General features: G+C 38.4%; 1 protein-coding gene across 1 annotated transcript in view; it reads right to left on the reverse strand.

Annotated features, from left to right (window-relative positions):
• trol (terribly reduced optic lobes) overlaps window positions 1-22156 on the reverse strand; it is a 1293721-nt gene that overhangs the window by 16061 nt on the left and 1255504 nt on the right. Inside the window, exons 124-127 of the mRNA XM_067129897.1 lie at window positions 13922-14058; window positions 13540-13737; window positions 13213-13425; window positions 12944-13091 (exon numbers count right to left, since the gene is read on the reverse strand). Coding sequence (XP_066985998.1) covers window positions 12944-13091; window positions 13213-13425; window positions 13540-13737; window positions 13922-14058 — 696 coding nt within the window. The remainder of the gene's footprint in view (window positions 1-12943; window positions 13092-13212; window positions 13426-13539; window positions 13738-13921; window positions 14059-22156) is intronic.

Below are 22156 nucleotides of genomic sequence, written 5' to 3' on the forward strand. Positions count from 1 at the left end.
TCCTAGGGTCAGGTTCTTGTCCTCTAGCCACCATGCTAAGTGTTGCCTTACCTCTTTCGACAGAGAAACCAGAAGCATGGGGGAATCCCTCGAAGGGGACCAAAATTCCTTCAGTCTTCACTGAAGAGAGCGAAGGTGAAGTCGACCACGAAGAACCAGCTTTTCCAGGAATGACAAGTAACCTAGGGTGACCTGCCACTGACAAGCTGGATCTTCTGTTGGACAGGAAGGACTGGGCTATGCTCCTGAACTTGTGTATTCATTGATCTGATGGAAACACCTTTGTCGCTGTCGTGTCTATGATCAAGCCCAGGTAAAGGATCCTCTGACTGGGTGAAAGATTGGACTTCTCCAGATTTATCACGATGCCTAAGCCATGACAAAATTGGAGTAGATGATCTCTGTCTTGGATTAGCTTTACCCGAGAACTTGCAAGGACTTGCCAGTTGTTGAGGTATCTCAAGACGCATACCCCATGAGAATGAGCCCAAGTACCAGTGGGGCTGTTGATAGGCCCAAGCAAAGAACCTTGAATTGGTAGACTATCTCTCCAAGGCTGAAGCAAAGAAACTTCATGGATGATTGGTGAATTGGAATCTGGAAGTATGTATCCTTCACATCTATCGTCAGCATGAAGTTGTCCTTCTTGATGGCCGCAAGGACTGTGCATGGGGTTTCCATCTTGAATCGCATCTTCCTGATGAAAAGGTTGAGAGTTGACAGGTCTATTACTGGTCTTCAATCACCCATTGCTTTGGGAACCAGAAAAATGTGACTGTAGAAACCCTGGAGAAGGCCTTGAACTACCTCTACAGCCCCCCTTTACCATCATTTTCTTCACTTCCTCTTGGAGAGCTAGAAGATTCGGCGATCCTGGAGTGCACGTTGATTGGTGAAGGGAAGCTCAGAGAGGGGAGGTGGAAACTCAAAGCATAGTAGATATCCCACCCGCAGAACATCTACTACCCAGGTCTCTGCTGCTGCCATGCTGCCCAATGGCTCGCCAGGCACCCCCCTACTGAAGGCAGCGAGTTGGGGCGGGGGGGGCACACTCTGTTGTCTACCTCCTCTAGCTCTGCCTCTTCTTCCGGGTCTGGAAGAGCGGGGCTTAAAGGGCCGCTTCTGAGTGTCTTCTTTGTCTGAGGCGGTGAAGGTTGACGACTTCTGCATGGAACTGCTGCACTCTGAGGTCTCTTAGGTGACGTGTAAGAACTAGATTGAGGCCTTGGTTTGGAAGTGCCAGCACGAGAAAGACCAGACAATTTCGTGACAGCTTAATGTACGAGACATCATTATTGTCTGCTCTATGCCTGTCAATTACAGAGTAAAGCTGCTTCTTGGGGAAGAGAGACGTGGAGGTTAAGGTATCCCCATTCCGTAAAGCTAGAATGGAATCTGTGCTGACGAACTTCGAAACTTTAGAGAGAGCAGCATCTCTCTTTTTTAGGAGCAAATTGGCCCATTCATTAGCTGTTAAGTGAGCCATGTAAGAAATTGTCTTACTACCAGATTGTAACAACCCAAAGAAGGTGCACTCTCTGCAGTGTTGCCCATTGAAGTGGAAGATATCTGAGCCATTGTTGTTGCCCATAAATCAAGCCATGAAGTGGCCTGGAAAGCTGACAAAACGGTTGATTCCAAGGCAACCACCTTTGATGAGTGAAGGATGGAGCCTATGCTTTAATTTGGTCTAAACGAACGAACCAAGTCTGGATTTACTTGTTTAGGCTGTAAGGAAACCTCGGAGATTGCATAAAAGCATCTATGTTGAGGTAATGGCAAAGGAAGTAGCTTAAAGGGTCTACTGGAATGGAGTGTTATCCCTCCTGGAGATGAGAGAATTCTCTTGGCTAAGAATGAAATCAGCATGCTGAGAGCATGGTAATCCAAAGGAAGATTTAGCCTTTTTCTTAGGTCCTAGAAGAGCTTCTACGCCTGAAGTGTGATCCTATGAGGTAGTCACAGTTTCTTCAACTAGGTCGTTACACCCACGAACAAGCTCAACGAACTCAGCATAGTAGTCATAAATTCTTGATGATCCATATCTTCAACCTCCAGGCCATGAGAATTATGGTCTAGTCTGTCAGCCAAGTCAGGCGTATGCAAAATAACCAGCTTCTTGCGAAAGATGGGGACCAAATCATCTTGCTACGAAGACGGTTAGAGGGAAACCGATATGATGATGCATGCGTAGTGGGGGTAAAGCAGGTTGCGTAGCTTCCTCCTACTCCCCTATTGGCTGATGCCTGTTGCCACCAATTCCTTGTGTTATTTTTAAATGGATTCCAGCTAGCGCCAGAGAATTTATCCTTACGTTAAGACGGAGTTTGTTCCGCATGCGAACAAAAGACTTATGTAAAACAGTAAATAAGTGTTGTGTTTATGAAAATCTTGGAAAAATATGCCTTCCTGGTATAAAAAGGTAGTATTGCATATTATTAAAGGTCATATAAAATAATGTGGCTGTAATACACTTGGTATTGCTGGAGGAGTCTAATTCCTTTCCAGTCTCTTTGAAGAACAATGATTTTATTTTTGTAAAATTGTCATTTTCAGCTTTCAAGTCAAAGAAACAATTAACTTAATGAATGGCCATGTCATGTGGCTGCAATATGCAAAAATAGTCTTAAATCTGTTAATGGAAGTTCAATTAATTCCCTTTGTTACACAAGCATCAGCAAGGTAACCGAGTGTATTCCGAGATTTTCATCACACATATAAAATTGATGTCAAAATTCACATAATTTAGAAATGAAAGATAGTGCATAGCATAAAAACTATTTGTAACCAAGTGATAAATTTAAAAATATATAATAAAGGAAAACAATTACATAGCAGAAAATTATTTCGGGTACTGTCTAAGGCAACTATTTTGACCACAAACTAGCTAGTTAGCCAGCAGAAGATGCAACAAGAAACTTTTATTCAGAGGTAAAACCCAGCAATGACTTGTAGTTTTCATGAATTTCCCACTCTAGTGTGATCTGATGCTACAAACTTGAACCACATTTTCCATACCCTGTGATCTTACCACTGTATCTACCTATCTCCCAGTTACACTTTCATATATCTTTCTGGATTTTATAAGGCAGAGAACAGTTAACTGTATCACTATTAATTTTTGTAAATAAAATATTTCTACTCTGCAATATGTATCGTCATCATTTACTTTTTTACATGAGCTTTTCCTTTCACGGTGTTAAACATAAAATGAATTCTCACCAATCTTTCCATCTTGTGGATTTTTGGCCTTACTTCCCATCTGGTCTTGGTCATCATCTATGCTCTTTTCCAATTACTTTCCAGACCTGCCTATGGTCTTTGTTCTGTTACTTCTGCTCCATGTCAAGCTTTGAGATCTTGGTCTATTTTCCAAATGTTGGATACCAAATATTTCCACAACTTCATCTGCAATACGCTTTACCTGCTCTGGCCATTCCAGAGTCATATAATTTCAAAACATCCTTCATTTTCTTTGTGCCCATGTGTCTGCTGAATTGCTGTACAAGCCTTACACCACATATTGTAAGTTTTTGCTCTTTATTAACAGGATACTGTATTTGTTTTTGCCAGTATTCCTTCAGTCTCCTGTATCATCAAGGCTGTTGCTTAATATTTTTTCTTGTTGATCTCTCAAAAACTGCTTTACATTTCATTGTGTCCCCAAAGTAAAAGAAACATTTTACTTTTATAGGAAATTTCTTCAACTTATCCTAGGCATTCTATCTCTTTTTCTTCTTCATTTGCTCTTGAACATTTTGGGCAATAAAAAATCTCTTATCCTGTGCATATTTTGCAATCTTGAGCATCTCTTGTGACACCTTTTCTTACATTCAATACACAGAAATGAGATCATCCCTAAACTTTCTTACACATTCACATGGTCATTTTCATGACTTGTTTTCTTAGATTTCATTTTAGTTTCCATATGCTTTGTTTTGTTAATGTTGGTTTCCATTTCTCCTCTCACTTTTCTACTTTTCTAGCTTTTAAACACTGTTGCTACCTCTTCCTCTGATTTTGAGTCTACCATTAACACTACATCATTCGCACATATCAGCTCTCAGGGACCTTCCTTTCTGCACTCCTTTGTGGCTTCCTCTTTTATTATGATGAACAGCAAAGGACTCATACTGATTTTTGGACTTCAAAAATTTATTTTAAATTCTCATAAACCTGCCACTGCCTCCACTTTAAATCTGGTGTTATGATACCATAAATTCATTAGTCAATGAGTTTTTGGTGCCCCCAGCCTTAGCATTGGCATCTAATCACTTTTTGTGGTACTTTGTCAATTGTATTTTCAAAATCCACAAACACGTGATATAATTAATCTCATCACCTCAAAACAGTACTTTTCCACTGCTGTGCCATCTTATAAGATTGATCCTGTTATTGATGTCTCTGGCATGAAGCTAAACTGCCATTGTCAATTTTAACAATTTTTCTCAGCTTTTCATCCAACACCTCTTATTTTCATGCCATGTTTGGGTGTTCTTCCTTTATCATTTTCACATTGTAATGGACTCCTTTTCCTTTGTTGATTGGACAGTATTACTGTTATCATTCTCTTTTCTCACTCTTCTGGCCCTAACCCTTCAATTATATTTTCATATAATGTAATTTGGTAATTTTATCAATGATCAACTTTCCAGTTGGTTGTAGCAGATCACACGTTATTCCCAACAGTTCTGGAACTTATCAACTTCCAGGGTCATTAATCTCTTCAGTTGCTATTTTCTCTATTGGGTCCTTTATCATATCAAAGATCCTTCGATTTGCCTTCATTCTCTCCACTCAAAAGATTTTCAAAATGCTATCTCTGTCATTCATTAGTTAAATAAAAAATATGCCTTACACCCATGTACAGTGGAATAAAGTGTGTAATACTACACTACTATATTGTATTGAGTAAAATACTGTAGTGCAATAAGTCAAGTCAATAAAAATACGGCACAAGAGAGGTGCATGTGCATGTATACACTAATTAACAATATTAAGTAAAAAAATATGGCACAAAAATGCATTAAATAGGTCACTATAAATCCCAAACCATATTAGATACTCTTTACATGACTTGAATGTAATTTTACAAAATACAAACAACAAAATTAAATACATACCACAAACTATTTCAATGAAAATACCAATGTTTTTGATAACTCCAGTAAATTTTCTGTAACCTTACCTAGAAGACAAAGAAGCTAACCAGATGAAACAAAGAAGCATGGTAAAATATCCTCAAGAAAATTCGTGTAAGGAACTGTTTTTGGGTGTTCAATTAATGACTTCCTATTCTGAAATATCTGTATTTATAAAAGTGCAGTTACACTTATTTCAACCCCAATTCTCAGAATTTCTGAGCAAGTGTTTTCACAAAGAAATATTGAAGCATGTCACAATTGACTAAAAATTCATTAAAGGAATCTCCTTATACAGAATACAGTATACTGTTCACTTTGCCAGATACATATGTATTTGTCACAACCACAATGCCCTCTTAATTTCTTGAATCCTTAACACTTTTTGGATACATTTTTCACTATAAAGCCTGGGATTCAAATGCAATATGAAGTAATTCTGACATCTGCAGCAGGATTTGAACCCGCATCCAGAGTATTGAAATGCGGTCACGTTATGACCTGGCCACTGTTTGGTTAACAATGATTTGCAGTAGTGTGATTGCCTATTCTGAAAACAATACATCGATTCATGCAAATACACCTTATTCAACCAAACAACTCAGAATTTCTGAGTGTTTGATTGCAAGAAGAACAAAGACTGGTGCTTTCACTTGGAAAAAAAAACCTTTTACTTGTAAATAATAACTGTACATATTTTACTTGCAAAAACTGCAAAAGATTGCATTGATACAGAGCACAGGTTTTTTTTAAGAAGCAGACAACAGGCGGTGAATGAATGATTGCAGTGTGCACAACAGTGAAGCATGATAGGTCACTTACTCTGCAAAAAAAGGACCCATGCTCACAGGTTCAAAAAAAGAGTGTTTTGGTTGTGGATGATTCTTTCACCAGCCAATAACTCTAATGTACTTGGCAGATTATTCCACTGCACACCAAAGATCATCTGCTTTGATACTGTCATTCCACCATCCAGTAACTCTAGCATACTTACCAAAATATTCTGTTGAGCACAAAATATTTTTATTTTTACCAGACTTGGACAAATCCACCCAGTAATGAAATCAGTAAGCTGCTATTTAGGAAGAAGACCTAGATGCTAACTTCCAGGAGTTGTGAGAAAAAACACTGCAGAGTCTGAGAGAAAACTCTACACAATGGATGATCAGATGGAAAAGCTACTCAATCATTTGGTATAATTTTTGAGACCATCATAACGTGCTTTATAAAATATTGGCTGTCTGTTTCTAAATTTATTGGCTACATTCACGAAGTATCTCCTAGAATGACAAATACACTCACCAAATATTAAAATCCCTCACTTTAATTCTATTAAGGATTTCACAACAAGAAAAACATCACAGCAACAACGATATTAGGAAAATATTACGTGCCTTTTAGCATTTTTATAAGTTGAATAGATAAACATACCAGAGAATAATTTTTCACTGCATAATCTGTAAAATAGTATTTCCAAGGTAATGTAAGTGAATGAGAAAGTAGGGCACCTTACCAAAAATTCTAATAAATTTTATGTCTAGCCATGTATATGTTTTCGTGTGGTAGTAACAGTCTTCGTGGTTTTGACTGTTCTGCGGTGGTATCGACCTCCGTTGCTATAAAAATTTTCATCAAATCTGGTGGATACATGAGTACCTTCCCTGTCTCTGGAACTATATAAAGGAAGGAATTCAAAAGCCAAGCAAGCAATTATGTTAGGTAGTCAACCCTCACTATGGTAATGTTTACAGGTAAACCAGTATTTTTGGGAAATAAAGGTATGCTTCCAAGCCACATCTATGATAAGCAATGCAAGGTCAATGAAAGTTATTATTAAATGCAAAAAAAGAAAAAAAAAATTTTTGGGGTATTAAGATCATTTAGCTGTAAGCAAGACAGAAAATCAAGAAAATTAAATCCTTTAATAATGCGAAAATAAAAGACAGACAACAATAAGAACCTTGTAATATGTACTGTGGAATGTTTCAAATATTTTAATAATGGTTTAACTGTCTGAGGGTGACAAATATAACATTTATTTTATGTAGGATTTATGGCTGTGATATAAAACGCCACATTATTTACCTAAGCATACATAATACACGACTGTAAATACAGTAATACAACTGAAAACACAAAAGCAAGTATAATGTACAAAAATAAAAAATATATATGAATAGCTTTAGATAAAATTTGTGACCAAATTATTCATGCATATTCTTGAATAAAACATCACATAGGAGTAAACAGTAAAGTCAAAAACTAGGTTACATGCTTACAAACATGCTAAAAAATAATAAGCTGGAAAAGTTTTTTTTTTTATTTGTTGCACAAAAATAATTGGCAAGGAAAGTGAATTCTTATGATTCTGTAAAGAGTGACAAACTTTGGCTAATGTAATTCTGTATGATGTATATAATACCTGTCACATCATGACTTACTCATAATTCTAAAGATTTAATTTCAAACCCCCTTTGTTTAAAAGCTGTTGCAAAAGAACATTCATGTATTACTATCATCATCTGACTACTGTGAATTCTCCAGCTGCTAAAATAGTTCAGACACATATGAAGTAGGTTTGTTACAAATGAGCATCTCTTCATCTACAATTTCCTCTAACATTTCTACTACCAAAACAGTAATATTCTTTTTAATCTCTGATTAGTTACTGTACAGCACTCATAAACATCATGGAACTGACAGACACTGAAATAATTAAAATTCACTGTTAAAAAAGGCCAGGAAAAATATTCTCAGAAGGGCTGGATTTTACAGAATCCTCTAAATTCATAAACATTATACAGTATATAATGCTGACAGGTATCATTCAACTATGCCTGAAAAATCTTTACAGAAAAGACTGCACTTCCCTTTTAACCAAAGGTGGCTAATTTAGAATATAGTTTACATGATCAACACTTAAATACTTAGTTATCTGTGAATCATTTATAACATTCAGTCAATAATTTACATATTTTACTTCGTGCTCACTCTACTTTGCATTTTGAACACAAAAATGACAAGACTTTACCGTAGGAAATATGCAGTTTTAATTTTTTTGTTTCATATATACAAACCACTTTAGCTTAAATGCCCAAGAAAAATGAATAAATAAGTGCTGGAAGGAGGTATTTAAGACCACAGGTAACACTAACCTTTAGTAGAGAGACTCATCTCATATTTCAACACTCATTCCTTGAACTCTTAGTTAAAATCCATAGATCTGGTCAATTACAAGTGATGGGAGGAGGGCATATAGGTTTACACCCTCTTTTACTTTTACTGAATAATTGCTAAAAGAGATGCCATTATTACCAGTACTTTTCAGGAGTTGTTTTTATTTAACTGAATATCACTACTTATGTGGTATTTGGTACATGTAATTATTTAGATCTATGATCTTCATAATGAGTTTTTTCATACATTCTTTGTCTGTCACCTTATGACTGATAATTGGGTCTTTGAAGAGTTCCTTATACAAGCATTCTTTTCTAGGCCAAGAAACATGGACTTATTTAAAATTTTGCATCCATTACTGTAATTCATGTTCTCGTCATCAGCAGTTCCAGTTCAGTGTTATAAATACTGTATATATAATTAAAAATTAGTTTAACAAGAACCCTAGACTCTAATAGGGACTGTGTGATTGATTTATTCTGAAACGAGAATGAATATGACTTGGTGACAAGTCATCCAAAGGTTTAAAAGTATTAGACAGCTCAATGGTAAGAGACTAAAGGGAATAGATAAAATGTAAAAGGCAGAGAGAAATCCATGTGCAACTAAAAGCAAACTGTAAGCAGTCACCCTCTCACAGCTGATATACTTATACTGTAAGGGGAGAATTTCTTTAACTTTGCATAAGGCTCAGTCCCACAATTATTGAGTGAATTTCAAATTTTTCCTTTATTCTGACATGTCTTACAAGTATGCCCAAAATTCAAGCATAGCATAAATTAACAATGTAGGTGTAAAGGGTTTACATGTCTACTCTGGCTGCAGATATTAACTTTACCGGTATATTTTGGTCCAAGAATTTTATTTTTACTAATTTGAAAGTTCAGTCATAGTCTATATATTTTCTCTCATATTTTTTGTCATATATAGTTCTACCCAATTTAAGAAATTCAAGCTGCATATTTTTCTCATGTATCTTATTTAGTTGCTGTTATTTTTTATGCTATCAATTTCTGTGATGCTTGAAAGATTGAAAATTTCTTTTTGGTAGTTGCTTCTGTCAACTGTTCGTGTATTTAAATGGCCTAAAAAAAATCTCGTCTGAAATTTATCTAGTAACCTGTTTGTGCAACTAAAGAAATATCTTTTTGTCCACTTTCAGAACGTGAAATTGTAACCAATCTTGTCTACAGATTGTAAAAGTTTATTATGGTTGAATTAATCTTGACACTTTTCCTCTCTGATAATCGTTCATTCATGGGGGTGTAACTGTATAAGACTAGGTCAATTATTTCTATTTTTGAATGGTATCCACAACCATTACCACTCCTATTTGTCTGGTACAACCAGTATGGGCTCGAGTACATCTGGGGTAACAATACTGTAATGCTATTTTCATAAATTACTGCCCTAATTGAACCACCTGGATAAACACTTCAGCCTCTGTGCCTTAAGAGCTGTCAGTCCATTAAGATGCAACTGAAAACTTTGGGCCAAATACCATGGCAGATCCTTGAAATTGTCTGGTGAGGGAGCAAATCATTCAACTTCAATGTCTGAGTTCTAAAAGTAATCAGATCCAGCCAAGTAAGCACAACAGGATAGACAGAAATGAGATTTATGCAGTTTTAGAGGTACCTTGTTTGTAAGGTTAACTTATTACAATGAATACTGATCCTGTTTCAAACCAATCATCAAACAGTGTGAGGGCAGCATGTTTCCAAAGTAAAAACTATAATTCTTTAATCTCTGGCCCTTTTGGTCCTCAAACGTTTTGAGTCTAAATGCCTTCCCTCCAAAACTGAATGGCTTCTCATGCACACCAAAAAAACACTCTTTACTCCAATTTACTGCATTCTTACAGTTACTTGGAGAACCCACTGGCTTGTGTTTATTTACTGAAAAGTCTTAGCTCCTAAAGCCTAAGAAGCATGAAAGTATGATATTTGAGAAGTTCTGTGCCACTTGGTTGCTTGGTAGCCACACTCCTATAAACCAGGAAACTTTTAAGTGAAAACTGGTGTCACTTTGGCTGGAAGCATTTGAGTAAGCATATTCAAACTTGGCTCTTGTTTCGGCATTTTTAGCATGTTTTTAAGGTTAACAACTGTACATTATATGGAAAAGTTTAAGATAGTGTTTTTTTGTTTTGTTCACTTCACTCACCCTTTATGAGCATGCTTTGAGAATCGCATGGGTAGAAGATGGGTTCTTGCAAAGCCCAGATAATAGGGAGGGTTGGAGTCAAGAAGGGCATCTGTCCACAAAATATCTCCCAAAATAAATATGACATGAATCATTCAAAATGAAACAGCTGGAGGAGGATACAACAGCAACCCCAACTAGAAATTAAGCTGAGAAGATGAGGAGGGATTTTCTTGGAATTGTTCTCGAGTTAGGATACAATATCTCTATTGCAATTCATGGACGAAAAGTAATATTTAATTCAAGTATAATGAGAGAGAGAGAGAGAGAGAGAGAGAGAGAGAGAGAGAGAGAGAGAGAGAGAGAGAGAGAGAGAGAGAGAGAGAGAGAGAGCACAAAATAATGAGGGGGTTAACTGGATTTACAAGTGCAGAGGTGGCTCAGAGACTTAATAGTCCATTCAAGGAAGTACATTTAAGAAATTAATAAAATTAATAAATCACAAAAAGAGTTGATCAATTTATTTAATCTATTCTTGAACTGGCTGGTAGTGGTACTATCCAACCTCAGCTGGTAGTCTGTTATTTTACATGTGAGGAAGTTCTCATGGCCAGCAGGTGTTGAACTTTTGTGTTCACATTTTCATCAACTGGATCCAGTTTGGTTACTACTTTAGTCTAAGTTGTTTGTATGTCTGAGTATCTTAAATATTTCTATTAAGTGACCTCTTAAGGTGTTCTAGCTTCCTTTTACAATATATTCATTGGTCTGAAGGATGGTAATAATTTTGTTTTCTTGGCTGTGCTGCTTCTAGTTTCTCCATGTCCTACTTAGACAGCACCAAGGTTAGTATTGTTTCACTTTTCCTAGTATTAAATGTCCAAGCATTTTCTGGGTTTTCTTTGCAACCTACTTACACTGCTAAGAAAACAGGTTTTGACATAGGAAAAACCTAGTTTTGGTAGTTGCTTGTTTCGTCCTCAAGAGCTCCACGGTGACCAAACTAATATCAAAGAATTGTCTTTTAGTCGGTCTCATGGCCAGGTACTGTGTTGTAATAATAAACACTATGACACATGATGGAGTATGTGATGGACTCAAAATTAAGAGGGCTCTCTCCCTTATCTTACAGCAAAACTGTACCTAGGTTCTTTCCTTTGTCAAACTGCTAGAAGAGGAAGTGATTACTGCACATGTGCAGTCCGCCACATTGTCGACAAACACATGTGGCCTAATTGCAGCCTAGGATATGTCTATAGGAAACATAATCTGTTTCTAGGATACATGATAAATTTCCAGAACTTATTTCACGAAAAAATATAGCATTTTTGATGCGCGGAAATAGGGTATATGTTCAAAAGATACTGCAAAATGATGTGTTTTGTTTCATCACTATTTCTCAAAGATTCACTGATGAAATGCTGACAAAACTATTCTCAGCTAATTTTTAGACCAATCAAAAAGTTCTTCTCTACTTCATTAAATTCCCCACCTAAGTACATACTGTAGATGTCTGGCCTATGTAAGGCAGGTATATGTACCCCTACGAAATACACAAAGGTTAAAATGTATTTTATACTTTGAAGATAAAAATCACTTCCTCACACCCAGATCCCTCCCCCTTCCCCTCCAACTGGCCATTGCTACATTACTGAGAATGAAGTTGAAAAACGAGTTAGGTGGATAAGAAAGTAGCATTACAGTACTGTACTACTAACTTGAGTGATATCTTCCCATTTTGAAGGAAGCACAATCATCATCTTGATCCCTTTTCCAGATAGACATCCAATGGTTTGTACCCAAAAAACATGCACTTTATATAGAAAAGAGTTTTCTCCTCCACATTATTTCAGCTTACTTTGTATTCCTTATTCATTTTTGGGGGGCTTTCATTTTTAATTATAATTTTTACTTAAATATTTGTATCCACCGCTACTGTTTACATTGATACTGTACTTGGTTATTATTATTTATTTACTTTAGTTACTAATATACGTATTTTATTGTTATTTAGTGTTTCGTTAATCTTTACTTCTTTCTTCTTTGCTTGGATTCCTTTATATTCTTGTGTATTCTATACTATGGAAGATTTTTGTGCAAGCTTATGGCCTTTTGGCATCTTCTATAAGAATGTATGCTCATCATAACAAAAGAAACAGCAGCCATCTTATTTACTTCTTTAATTCACTGTTGCTGCATTCACTTGCTATTCTTAAGTGTTCATTTTTCTGCTTATCCTACTATTAGTTTTCCCTGAAGTTTTCAATACACACCAATAAGACAGATTTACTGGTGCAATATATTCCTAGGAATAATTTTTGGATGAAATGAGTTAAGAAAAAGTTAAGTCTGATTAAAGTTACAAAAATATACGTAATCTTTATAAACCTGTGGGTAATCTACATTATTCTAGTTTATTCAAGAGAGTTCTGTATTATAGTAACATATTCGGATAGTAGAAAAATAATCAACTCTCTTACCTTGGACAGCGAGTAACATTAATGCCTGAGACAGCCAGGCGCATATAATTAACAATTTTTTCTTCACCAATAGTTAATTGGTGTATACAGCCCTGGAACCCAACTGTATGAGTTCCATCAGTCATTAACTGCAGGTCAGGAACTCCACCTGGAAACAACAACAATGCCCATTATTTTAGTCTAAAAAGAATTTCAACAACAAAAACATTATCAAATTTCATAATCTTCAAAAAGTAAAAATGAATCCCTTACAAACTTCTTGTCCTTACCAATATAAATATTGCCCCTGGTATTGAGCATATGAAGCATGCCTGGACTCTCGCCATACTCATGAACAGATCCATCGAGTTCTATTGAACCCTGACGACCTGTTCTCTTTACTATTAAGGTGTGTCTCTCACCATCATTTACCCTATTTCGAGATCGTACAAAAGCAGGTCCGGTTCCCAATTGGTAGGCAAACTCTACAAAACCATCTACAACTGAAATTCACAAGATTATTATTAGATTAAAGCTATGCAAGATGTGTTAAAGCATTTAACTTACAATATGCCATAAAAGCAGACTAGTAACCTTAATAATTAAGACATACTTACTTGCTACACTAACGTAATCTTGTCCTCTACCAGGGATTCCTGCTTCCTGACCTAGCCAAAACAAAAGGCCTTCAGACTTTACAGTTGAAAATTCAAAAGTAATTTTTTGAGTTTCCCCTCCTTCTTGAGGTAACATTGACCGGTCAAATTCTACCCAAGAATCTCCTGAAAAAGATGCTGAGCCAAGCACCTGAACATCTGAAATAAAATATTGTAAAATACAGTATCATCTTTGCTGCAAGTGCCATGTAAAAAAATTGAAAAAAAGCTGATGTACTACAACATTTAAATTTACAGTCCCTAAAAGTTACTGGCAAATACAAAAAGCTTACAGAATGAAACACTAAACACAAATAAACAATATGCAACTTTTTTAGCATACCATGTTCACAGTGTTGGCCTGCAAAACCAAGTGGGCAGCGGCAACTGTACACATCTCCAGAACCAATACAGGCTCCTCCATTCCTACATGGCTGAATGATACTGCAAACACCTGGCTCTACTTCACAATTATGGCCACTGAAAAACAAGAAATCTACTCTTTACTAGGTAAATCAATATTTATCAAATCTATACACATGTTGGTATCATGCAAAAAAAGCATCTATACCAAACTGCAGCACTGAGGTTCATTAGGTAATATGAAACAATAGGTAATAAAAATTATATAAAACTTGCTTGTTTGATCAAAGTCCAAAAAGGAGTGTACAGGTATCCCTTAAATTATAACATTTTGCCATGAAATTATGATGTTTACAACAATACAAAAATTATTAAAAAAAATTAATTTTGATCTAAAAAAAAAAAAAAATTATAGTGCAGAGCCTTATATCCAGAATTATTTTTACCTGGGAACATCAGTTATCCAAATGTTACTGAGTAAAAAATACAGCAAAGAGCCTCTTATCTGGAGTCCATCTATCCAGAAATGTCATTTGTCCTGAGGTTATCAAGCCTCTAGTGGCAACTACAGGAGTTATTTACATAATTATCTTGTAACTGAACATTGCAGTATGGATGATTAACTAGGCTTGAAAGAGCTCATAATAATAATAACAATAATAATAAAATAATAATAAAATATTAATAATAAATAATAATAATATAATAATAATAATAATAATAATAATAATAATAATAATAATAATAATAATAATAATAATAATAATAATGCAGTGGCCAGTTCTTCCTCATTACAAGTTCAGTAGCCATATGTTACCAGCAGAAGATAGATAGGCTAAAGAGTGAAATAAATTTGCTGTTTCTTTACCATTTATTTAGTTGCACATGACTGGTGAGGGATGGGTGATTATAATAGTGATAATTAAAGGTATTTGATAATTTAGCTGCTTAATTTTATTATTGTTTCATCGAGTGAATCAATTGTAACATGAAGTTTAGCAGGAAAAAATATATTGTTTTTATTAATAGTAAAGTATGGTGTCCACTGATCATTAGATATTCAGCTTGTGATGTAAAGAAGAAAAATGCCAAATATAAGTTGATAAGGCTACCAAGCCTAAGTTAGGCTTTGTCTGAAACAAAGTAGGAAAAAAGCTGTAACTGCTCTGGTCCTAAGGTGTTTTTGTTTTAGGCTACATTCAAGAATCATAAGAGTAAAACATTCGAAACTTATTTTCCTAATTAATGCCGCTCTTTCTAATGATCACATAGACATAATAATATAAAACTCTACGTTCTGTTAGTTTACTTAATTGTCCAATATATTTTTCATATTGTATTTCAGTTTCCCATACAAAATGTTTGAGACTCACCTAACCTATGCATCAATCATCACTCAAGTATAAAACATTTAGTTTTTTCAATTACTGATTACTGTATCATTTATTATAATGAGTACATTTTACATATGGAATGTTTTTTTTAATGAATTAAGTACACTGGCTATACCTGCATTTAAGACTTACAGAATTCCAAAGGCTAATGTACTATGATAACCAAGTCAGTAATTTGACAGATATCTTGTAGTAAATTTAACATTTAGCTTTCTTTATTAAATATTGTTTCCTTAACATGTTCAACATTTTCAATGTTTTATGTTTTTTGTATGTATATGTAATCATTATTTATAGTTTATATCTATTCATTATTATCACTTTGTCAAGGCTAACTAAATTAACCCTAGGTTCAGTTATCCTGAGCATTCTTGGTCCCAATGATTCTGGATAAGATGCTCTCTATTGTAATATACAGTATAATAAATCATGCATGAATCTTTAATTTAAAAACCCTGCTATATTTGTTGAAATTCCAACTTGATCATACCTGACAATGACCAGAAGCACTGGCATCACTCACCCATGCTCAAATGGCCAGAGGTAAACGTGAGTTGGCGTACGTGTACAACTGGGCAAATGACTACCTACCACTCCAGTACCTGCATTGTTTTTTTTTTATTGCATTTTGGTGCTTCTGTGTTTCTATACTACATAATGCCTCTGAATGGCCAATCTATGGTGAAATGTAAGAGTACTTTTAAATCTGAAAAAACTTACAGATCTGTGGAAGGATTATAAAAAGACAAAGTCCCAAGACTCTGATGGTAGAATTAAATATAGGCTCGCCAACTCTTTGCATCAGAAAATAAAGACTGAAATCATTTTTTTTAGATATAATTCCCTAAGCTTCAAAATTCAACATACGATATATTCTGACCATGCTGCTGTTTTGGTTAAAGTAATATATGAATGATTTTGTTTGAAATGTTCTGCAGAAGTATATTTAACTGGGCCTATGTTGCAATTAAAAGTTGCAGAATTTCACAAAAAAGGTGAGCATCACAACCAAGTATAGTTTTTCAACTGGATGGTTGAAATGTTGAAAAAATAGGTATGGTATGGTATGTGTATGCACGCTAGATGCTAACAGTGACAAATATTCCGTCTGTAAACCTGGAAGTCTGCTCACACCAAACAAGCCAATATGACCCCCAAAGTCAGTTGGTGAGGCTATTCAGAGAATACTCAGGTGGCAGAGAGATGGTTATCAGTTTTGAGGTGTCACATCAACTTTCTGGAACTGGCTCTCAGCAAATCCTGTTGTTCCTAGACAACACAACACTGATGACAAGAATCAGGAGGTTCAGCTCCAACTCAGCTTCTCTCAGTGCAATCATCCTGTTCCTCCTGCAGATGGCTCAAGCAAGGAAATGGCACTTGTTAGCAATCCACCTAGTGGGGCTACTCAGTGTAACAGCAGACTTCCTGTCAAAGCAGGCAGCAGTTCTGACTGAGCAGAAGCCGGACAAACCCTTTTTCCAAGTGACTGCCAACCTGCTTCCACATCTGGAAGTGAATTTACTTACTACAATTAACCTAATGCAAGGGATGTGTTCCTACAAGACTGAAACAAATGGATGGTGATACCTTTTTCCTCCATTGTCTCACATTTTGAAAGATTTGAACAAAATGCTAACCTTCAATGCAAATTACAATCTGGTGTGCCCAAATTGGCTCTAATGTCATTAGTTTGTTCTGCTACATCAGTGACAAGGAAATCAATCTCATTGAAATCTGTTCCATCCCAAGCAGGAGGAGCAAAAGTTATCTATGCATCCTCCTTTCTGAACCGTAACCTTCACAAGTGAGTCTTCTAAATTTGGTATACCATGAAGATTATACTTCTAACATTGCCAGGTACCTGGTGGAGAAACTACAGACATATATCCAACAATTCTAGTCCCTATGGTAAGTGTGGTTAGCTTACCTCCACATGGAGAGCCCAGTTGAAATTACAATATAAACCTCGTTCCTTACCAGACAAGCATTGTACCAATGCTAATACTGCTATTCTCTAACTACCTGCAGCGCTACTGCAGGTAGATACTGCCACTGGTCGGTGCTCATCTTAACCATGTAGGGTGTGGTGAGTTGGTCAGATGCACCTCTACATCAGTGGATACTTTGCAGTAAGGGATGAACCCGGTGACTAGCGAAGTACACAAGAAGCAAGTTTCCCTTGCCCTGGGCACACACGGTAAACCCCTGTATTCACGGGGGATGCGTACCACACCCCCCACGAACAGCTAAAATCTGCGAATACTTAAAACCCCTCTAAAAACACTTAGAACTGCCTATTTTGATAGTTCAAACACAAAAAACCCTCTAAAAATGCTTATACCAGAGTATTTTAACAGTTTTATCACGAAAAGTGCATTCAGCCATGAAAATTATATGAAAATACTGTACAGTAATTAGCGAATATTTCTCAGTGAAAAATACCGCGAATGGGCAAATTTTCTGCGAATAATGTGTACATATGTTCCACAAAGAAATCCGCAAATAGGTGCGTCCATAAATCGTGAGAACGCAAATACGGGGGTTTACTGTACTGACATACCAAATGACTAGAATCAGTGAACATGAACATCACCTACACCACAAAATATAAAAACACCACCCACCCATTAAAACTAAGACTGGTGGGTCTCCAGGTACATAGTACCCCAAGGCTCCCCTTACAACTCAACACCTAAGTTCAAGGCAAAGAGAAAAGGAATGAAGAAAAGCTTCCTACACTTCCTCCCCCAAACGCCATGCCAGCCACAGATAACGGCCCTAAAGTACTACAATTTTCAAAAGTGGTTTCCACATCACGAAGATAATGGGTCGCAAAGAAGAAAGGCAAGACGTTCTTTGATAGGGCACGAGGCGGATTCCTGACCGAGCACCACAAATTACTCATACGACCTCAAATCTTTTCAGTTCTGTGCAAGTAGTACCTCAAAGCTCTCACTAGGCACAGAACTCTCTCCTCATCTGGGCCTAGTATTTCCATCAGGCTTTTAACAGTGAAGGAACGAGGCCAGGGTTTGGTTGGGTCTTCATTCTTTGAGAAAAAGCCCAGGGTGAAAGAACATATGTCATCACCTTGGGAAAATCCCACTCTCTTGTCAAGAGCATTCACTTCACTGACCCTTTTAGCGGTCGCTAATGTCACAAGAAAGAGGGTCTTCCTGGTAAGATCTCGTAATGAAGCAGAACGAAGAGGCTCAAAGTGGGGTCCGGAGAGCCACTTCAAAACTACATCCAGATTCCAAGAGACGGCCTCTTGCCCCTTGGATTTGGAGGTATCAAAGGATTTTATGAGATCGGACAGGTCCTGATTAACAGAGATCCATACCTCTGTGCTGAAACACTGAACTCAGCATAGCCCTGTATCCTTTGATCGTAGAGGAGGACAGGCCCCTAGATGTCCTCAGGTACAGGAGAAAATCGGCAATGTCTGCTACAGACGTCTTAGAAGATGAGATGTCATGTCTTCTACACCAGGCTCTGAAGACTGTCCACTTGGCTTGATCAACTTTCTCAGAAGAGGAGTGACTACACTTGGCAATAGCCTCTGAAGTGCTTTTGAAAACCCCTTCTGTCTGAGGAGTTTCCTGACGGTCTGAACCCTGTTAGGGCCAGAGTGGACAATCCTGGTGGAACCGCCTGAAGTGGGGATGTCTGAGCAGACTTGGTCTCTGTGGTACCAACCTCGGAAAGTTTGTCAGCAGCTTGAGGAGATCCAGGAATCATTCCTGTCAGGGCCAGAGTGGGGCGACTAGAGACAGTGTGACGTTCATGTGGTTGCAGAACTTGTTGAGGACTTCTTGTATCATGCAGAATGGCAGGGAGGTGCAGAGATCCTTGTTCAACCAGTCATGTAGCATGGTGCCCTTCACCCATGCTAGAGGGTCTGGTACTGGAGGGCAAGAGACTGGTAGACAATGATTCTTGGACGTCGCAAACAGATCTATAAGAGTTCTCCCCCACAGCTTCCACATATCCTTGTACACCTGCAGATGAAGAGTCCACTCTGTGGGGAGCACCTGACTGCGACGGCTCAACCCATCCACACGGACATTGAGCTTGCCCTGGATGAACCGTGTCACCAGCTTGGTCTGGTTGTGGTCTACCTATAAAAGGAGAGTTCTCGCTGCTTTGCAAAAGGAGAACAAATGAGCGCCCCCCCCTTTCTTTATATATGTCAGGGCCGTAGTATTGTCCGAGTGTACAGTCACTACTTGATTGCAGACTACTGAAGCAAAATGCTGAAGGCCCAGCCGAATTGCTGTCAGCTCCTTGAGGTTGATGTGCCAGTGACTCTGCTCCTGGAGATATCGGGAAAATAAATGTCTGGATGAGCTTTCCTGTCCCAGTTTGCCCACAGATAAAACTGAAGAGTTCTCATATGGAGCCTTCCTAGGGAAACAAACTGCTCCATGGAGGCTAAGGTACCAAGAAGGCTCATCAAATGGTTCGCCGAACAGTTTTGGCAGGCAAGGAAATCGTCGACTTTCTTCAGGCTATGACTGAACTCTTTTGGGTGACGGAAAAACCTGAAAACTCTGAGAGTTTGCCATCATCCCCAAGTAGAGAATTGTCTGTGATGGAACCAGCTGGGATTTCTATAGGCTGATTAGCAGACCCAACTCTTGTGATAAACGGAAGATCTTCCGAAGGTCCTCCATGCACCTCTCCTTCAACAGCGATCAAAGGAGCCAATCGTCTAAGAAGAGGGAGATGTTTATCCCCATCAGATGAAGCCACTTGGGGAGTGAAGCAAGGACTCGGGTGAACACTGACACTTGCGGAGCAGTTGAAAGGCCGAAGCCTAAGGCCCGAAACTCGTACACTATTGCGAAACACAAAACATATATATTTCCTGGATTCCGCATGTATAGGAATGTGGAAATAGGCATCTTGCATGTCTATAGTTGTCATCCAGTCACCCCAATGAATACATGACATGACAGAGTGACTTGTTTCCATCTTGAATTTTGTCTTTTCGACAAAACATTCAAGGCGCTGACATCTAGTACTGACCTCCTACCCCCTAATGCTTTTGGGACTACGAAAAGACGGTTGTAAAAACCGTCCGACTGGATTTCTTCGATTTCTTTGATGGCTGTCTTCTCGAGGAGGGCTGAAACTTTGTTGGAGAGGGCCGAATACTTCTCAGATCCTAACGAGTAAGCGGTCAACGTGATGGGCATTTTGACTAATGGGGGCTTCTCCCTGAATGGGATGGATTAGCCCCACTTGCACTCCATGGAGAATGGGTCCTGGTACTCGTCGATGGAAACTCCCTGGGACGTCTAGACAAGCAGACTAAAAGGTCCTGTGTACTTTTCATCTGAAGTTCCCAAGAAATGTCACTGACAGTAGACTGAAGGAAGAGGTGCTGGAGATTGAGAGGAGCCGTGACACTCTTTGTAGTGAACGAGCACCAGAGCTCTCTCTTCTCCAGTACTCCCATCGCACAGAGAGAGGCTAACTCTTGAGAGCCATCTCTGATGCCCCTATCTGTGTCACGACAGGACATTCAGCCAATCTGATGCGACTTCCTCAGGGAATGAAGAGCAATTCTTAATCTTGCAGGCTAAGGCCCCACCAACCAGTCTAAAAAGCTTAAAACTTCAAAAATCCTAAACAAGTTCTTCAAAAGGTGGTCGAGTCCTATAGGGGAGAACATCATCTTAGTGACGGCAAAGGCTGACCTCCTACACGAGTCAATAAGTCCTGAGAAGTCCCGCTGGGAGAAGGCAGCCGCTCCCAGTGAGGGAGCTTCTCCGGTCTCATACAAAGAATACCTCCAACGCACACGACAAGGGGGAGGATAGCTGAAGGAAAACTTCCCCTGCTCTCTCTTCTCCGAGAGCCAGCCTTCCAGATCATTGAGAGCCTTCCTAGCGGAAGATGAAAGCACCATCTTCAGTAACCTGGAGGATTCGGAAGGCTTGTCACTGATGAAAACGTCAAAGCCAGGGAGGCCAAGGCTGCAGGCGAGAAGAATCCCGGAAAGTTCTGCAGCAAGTACATCAATAAAGCTGTATAAGCTTTCGGAGGGGAGCCCTGATCCACTTCACCAACTTCACCTTCATCCTCCAATGAAACAGGACAGAAGCAAATCTTGAGGGGCCTGGCCAAAGAGGGAGGCTCTCTCTTGAGCAAACTTAAGATGTCTGCCAGCTGACGCTGAATGGGAGCTAGCTAGGGTCCGTCGTGTCTGCAGAAGGCGTCAGGATAGCTGTTGTCAGGCGTTTGGAATCAGGCGCCAGACGTATCAGGAAAGTGCCGAGTGTTCCAAGGAAGGCAAAGTCCATCCGTGAGCCAAAGTCTTGGGCGCCGAAGGGTGCTCGGATACTGAAGGGCGCTCGTGCGATGACAGGTGCTCAGGTGCAACTGAAGGAACAGGTATTAATGGGTGCTTGGAAGCTACTGGGCACTTGGGAGACGACGAGGAGTGTCTCGAAGCAGACGAACACTTGGGCTCATGCACAGCATACACTGGAGAAAAGAGTTCTGGGGAATCCCAGAAACTACAAGAAGGGTGCTGCAGGGGCTCCCTAAATTTCTTGTAAGGCATTGGAGGAGAGCAGACCTTTTCGGCGGCTGTGATTCATCACTAAAGCGCCAGTGGCACCTCTTCTTGGGGCTGGACACCTCGGAACTTGAGGACAGCCTACTCACTTCCGTTTAGATGCCTTTCCAACGGCTATCCTTTGCTGTGACCTGGGAAGTTGCAACAGGTCTGACTGAGACGACAAATGCCCGTGGGCAGACCCCACCGGCCTCCCTTGGGCCTCCAGTATGACTGCTCCCATGTTTAG

The sequence above is a fragment of the Macrobrachium rosenbergii genome, chromosome 3 (genome assembly GCF_040412425.1).
Source record: "Macrobrachium rosenbergii isolate ZJJX-2024 chromosome 3, ASM4041242v1, whole genome shotgun sequence".
Classification (NCBI taxonomy): Eukaryota; Metazoa; Arthropoda; class Malacostraca; order Decapoda; family Palaemonidae; genus Macrobrachium; species Macrobrachium rosenbergii.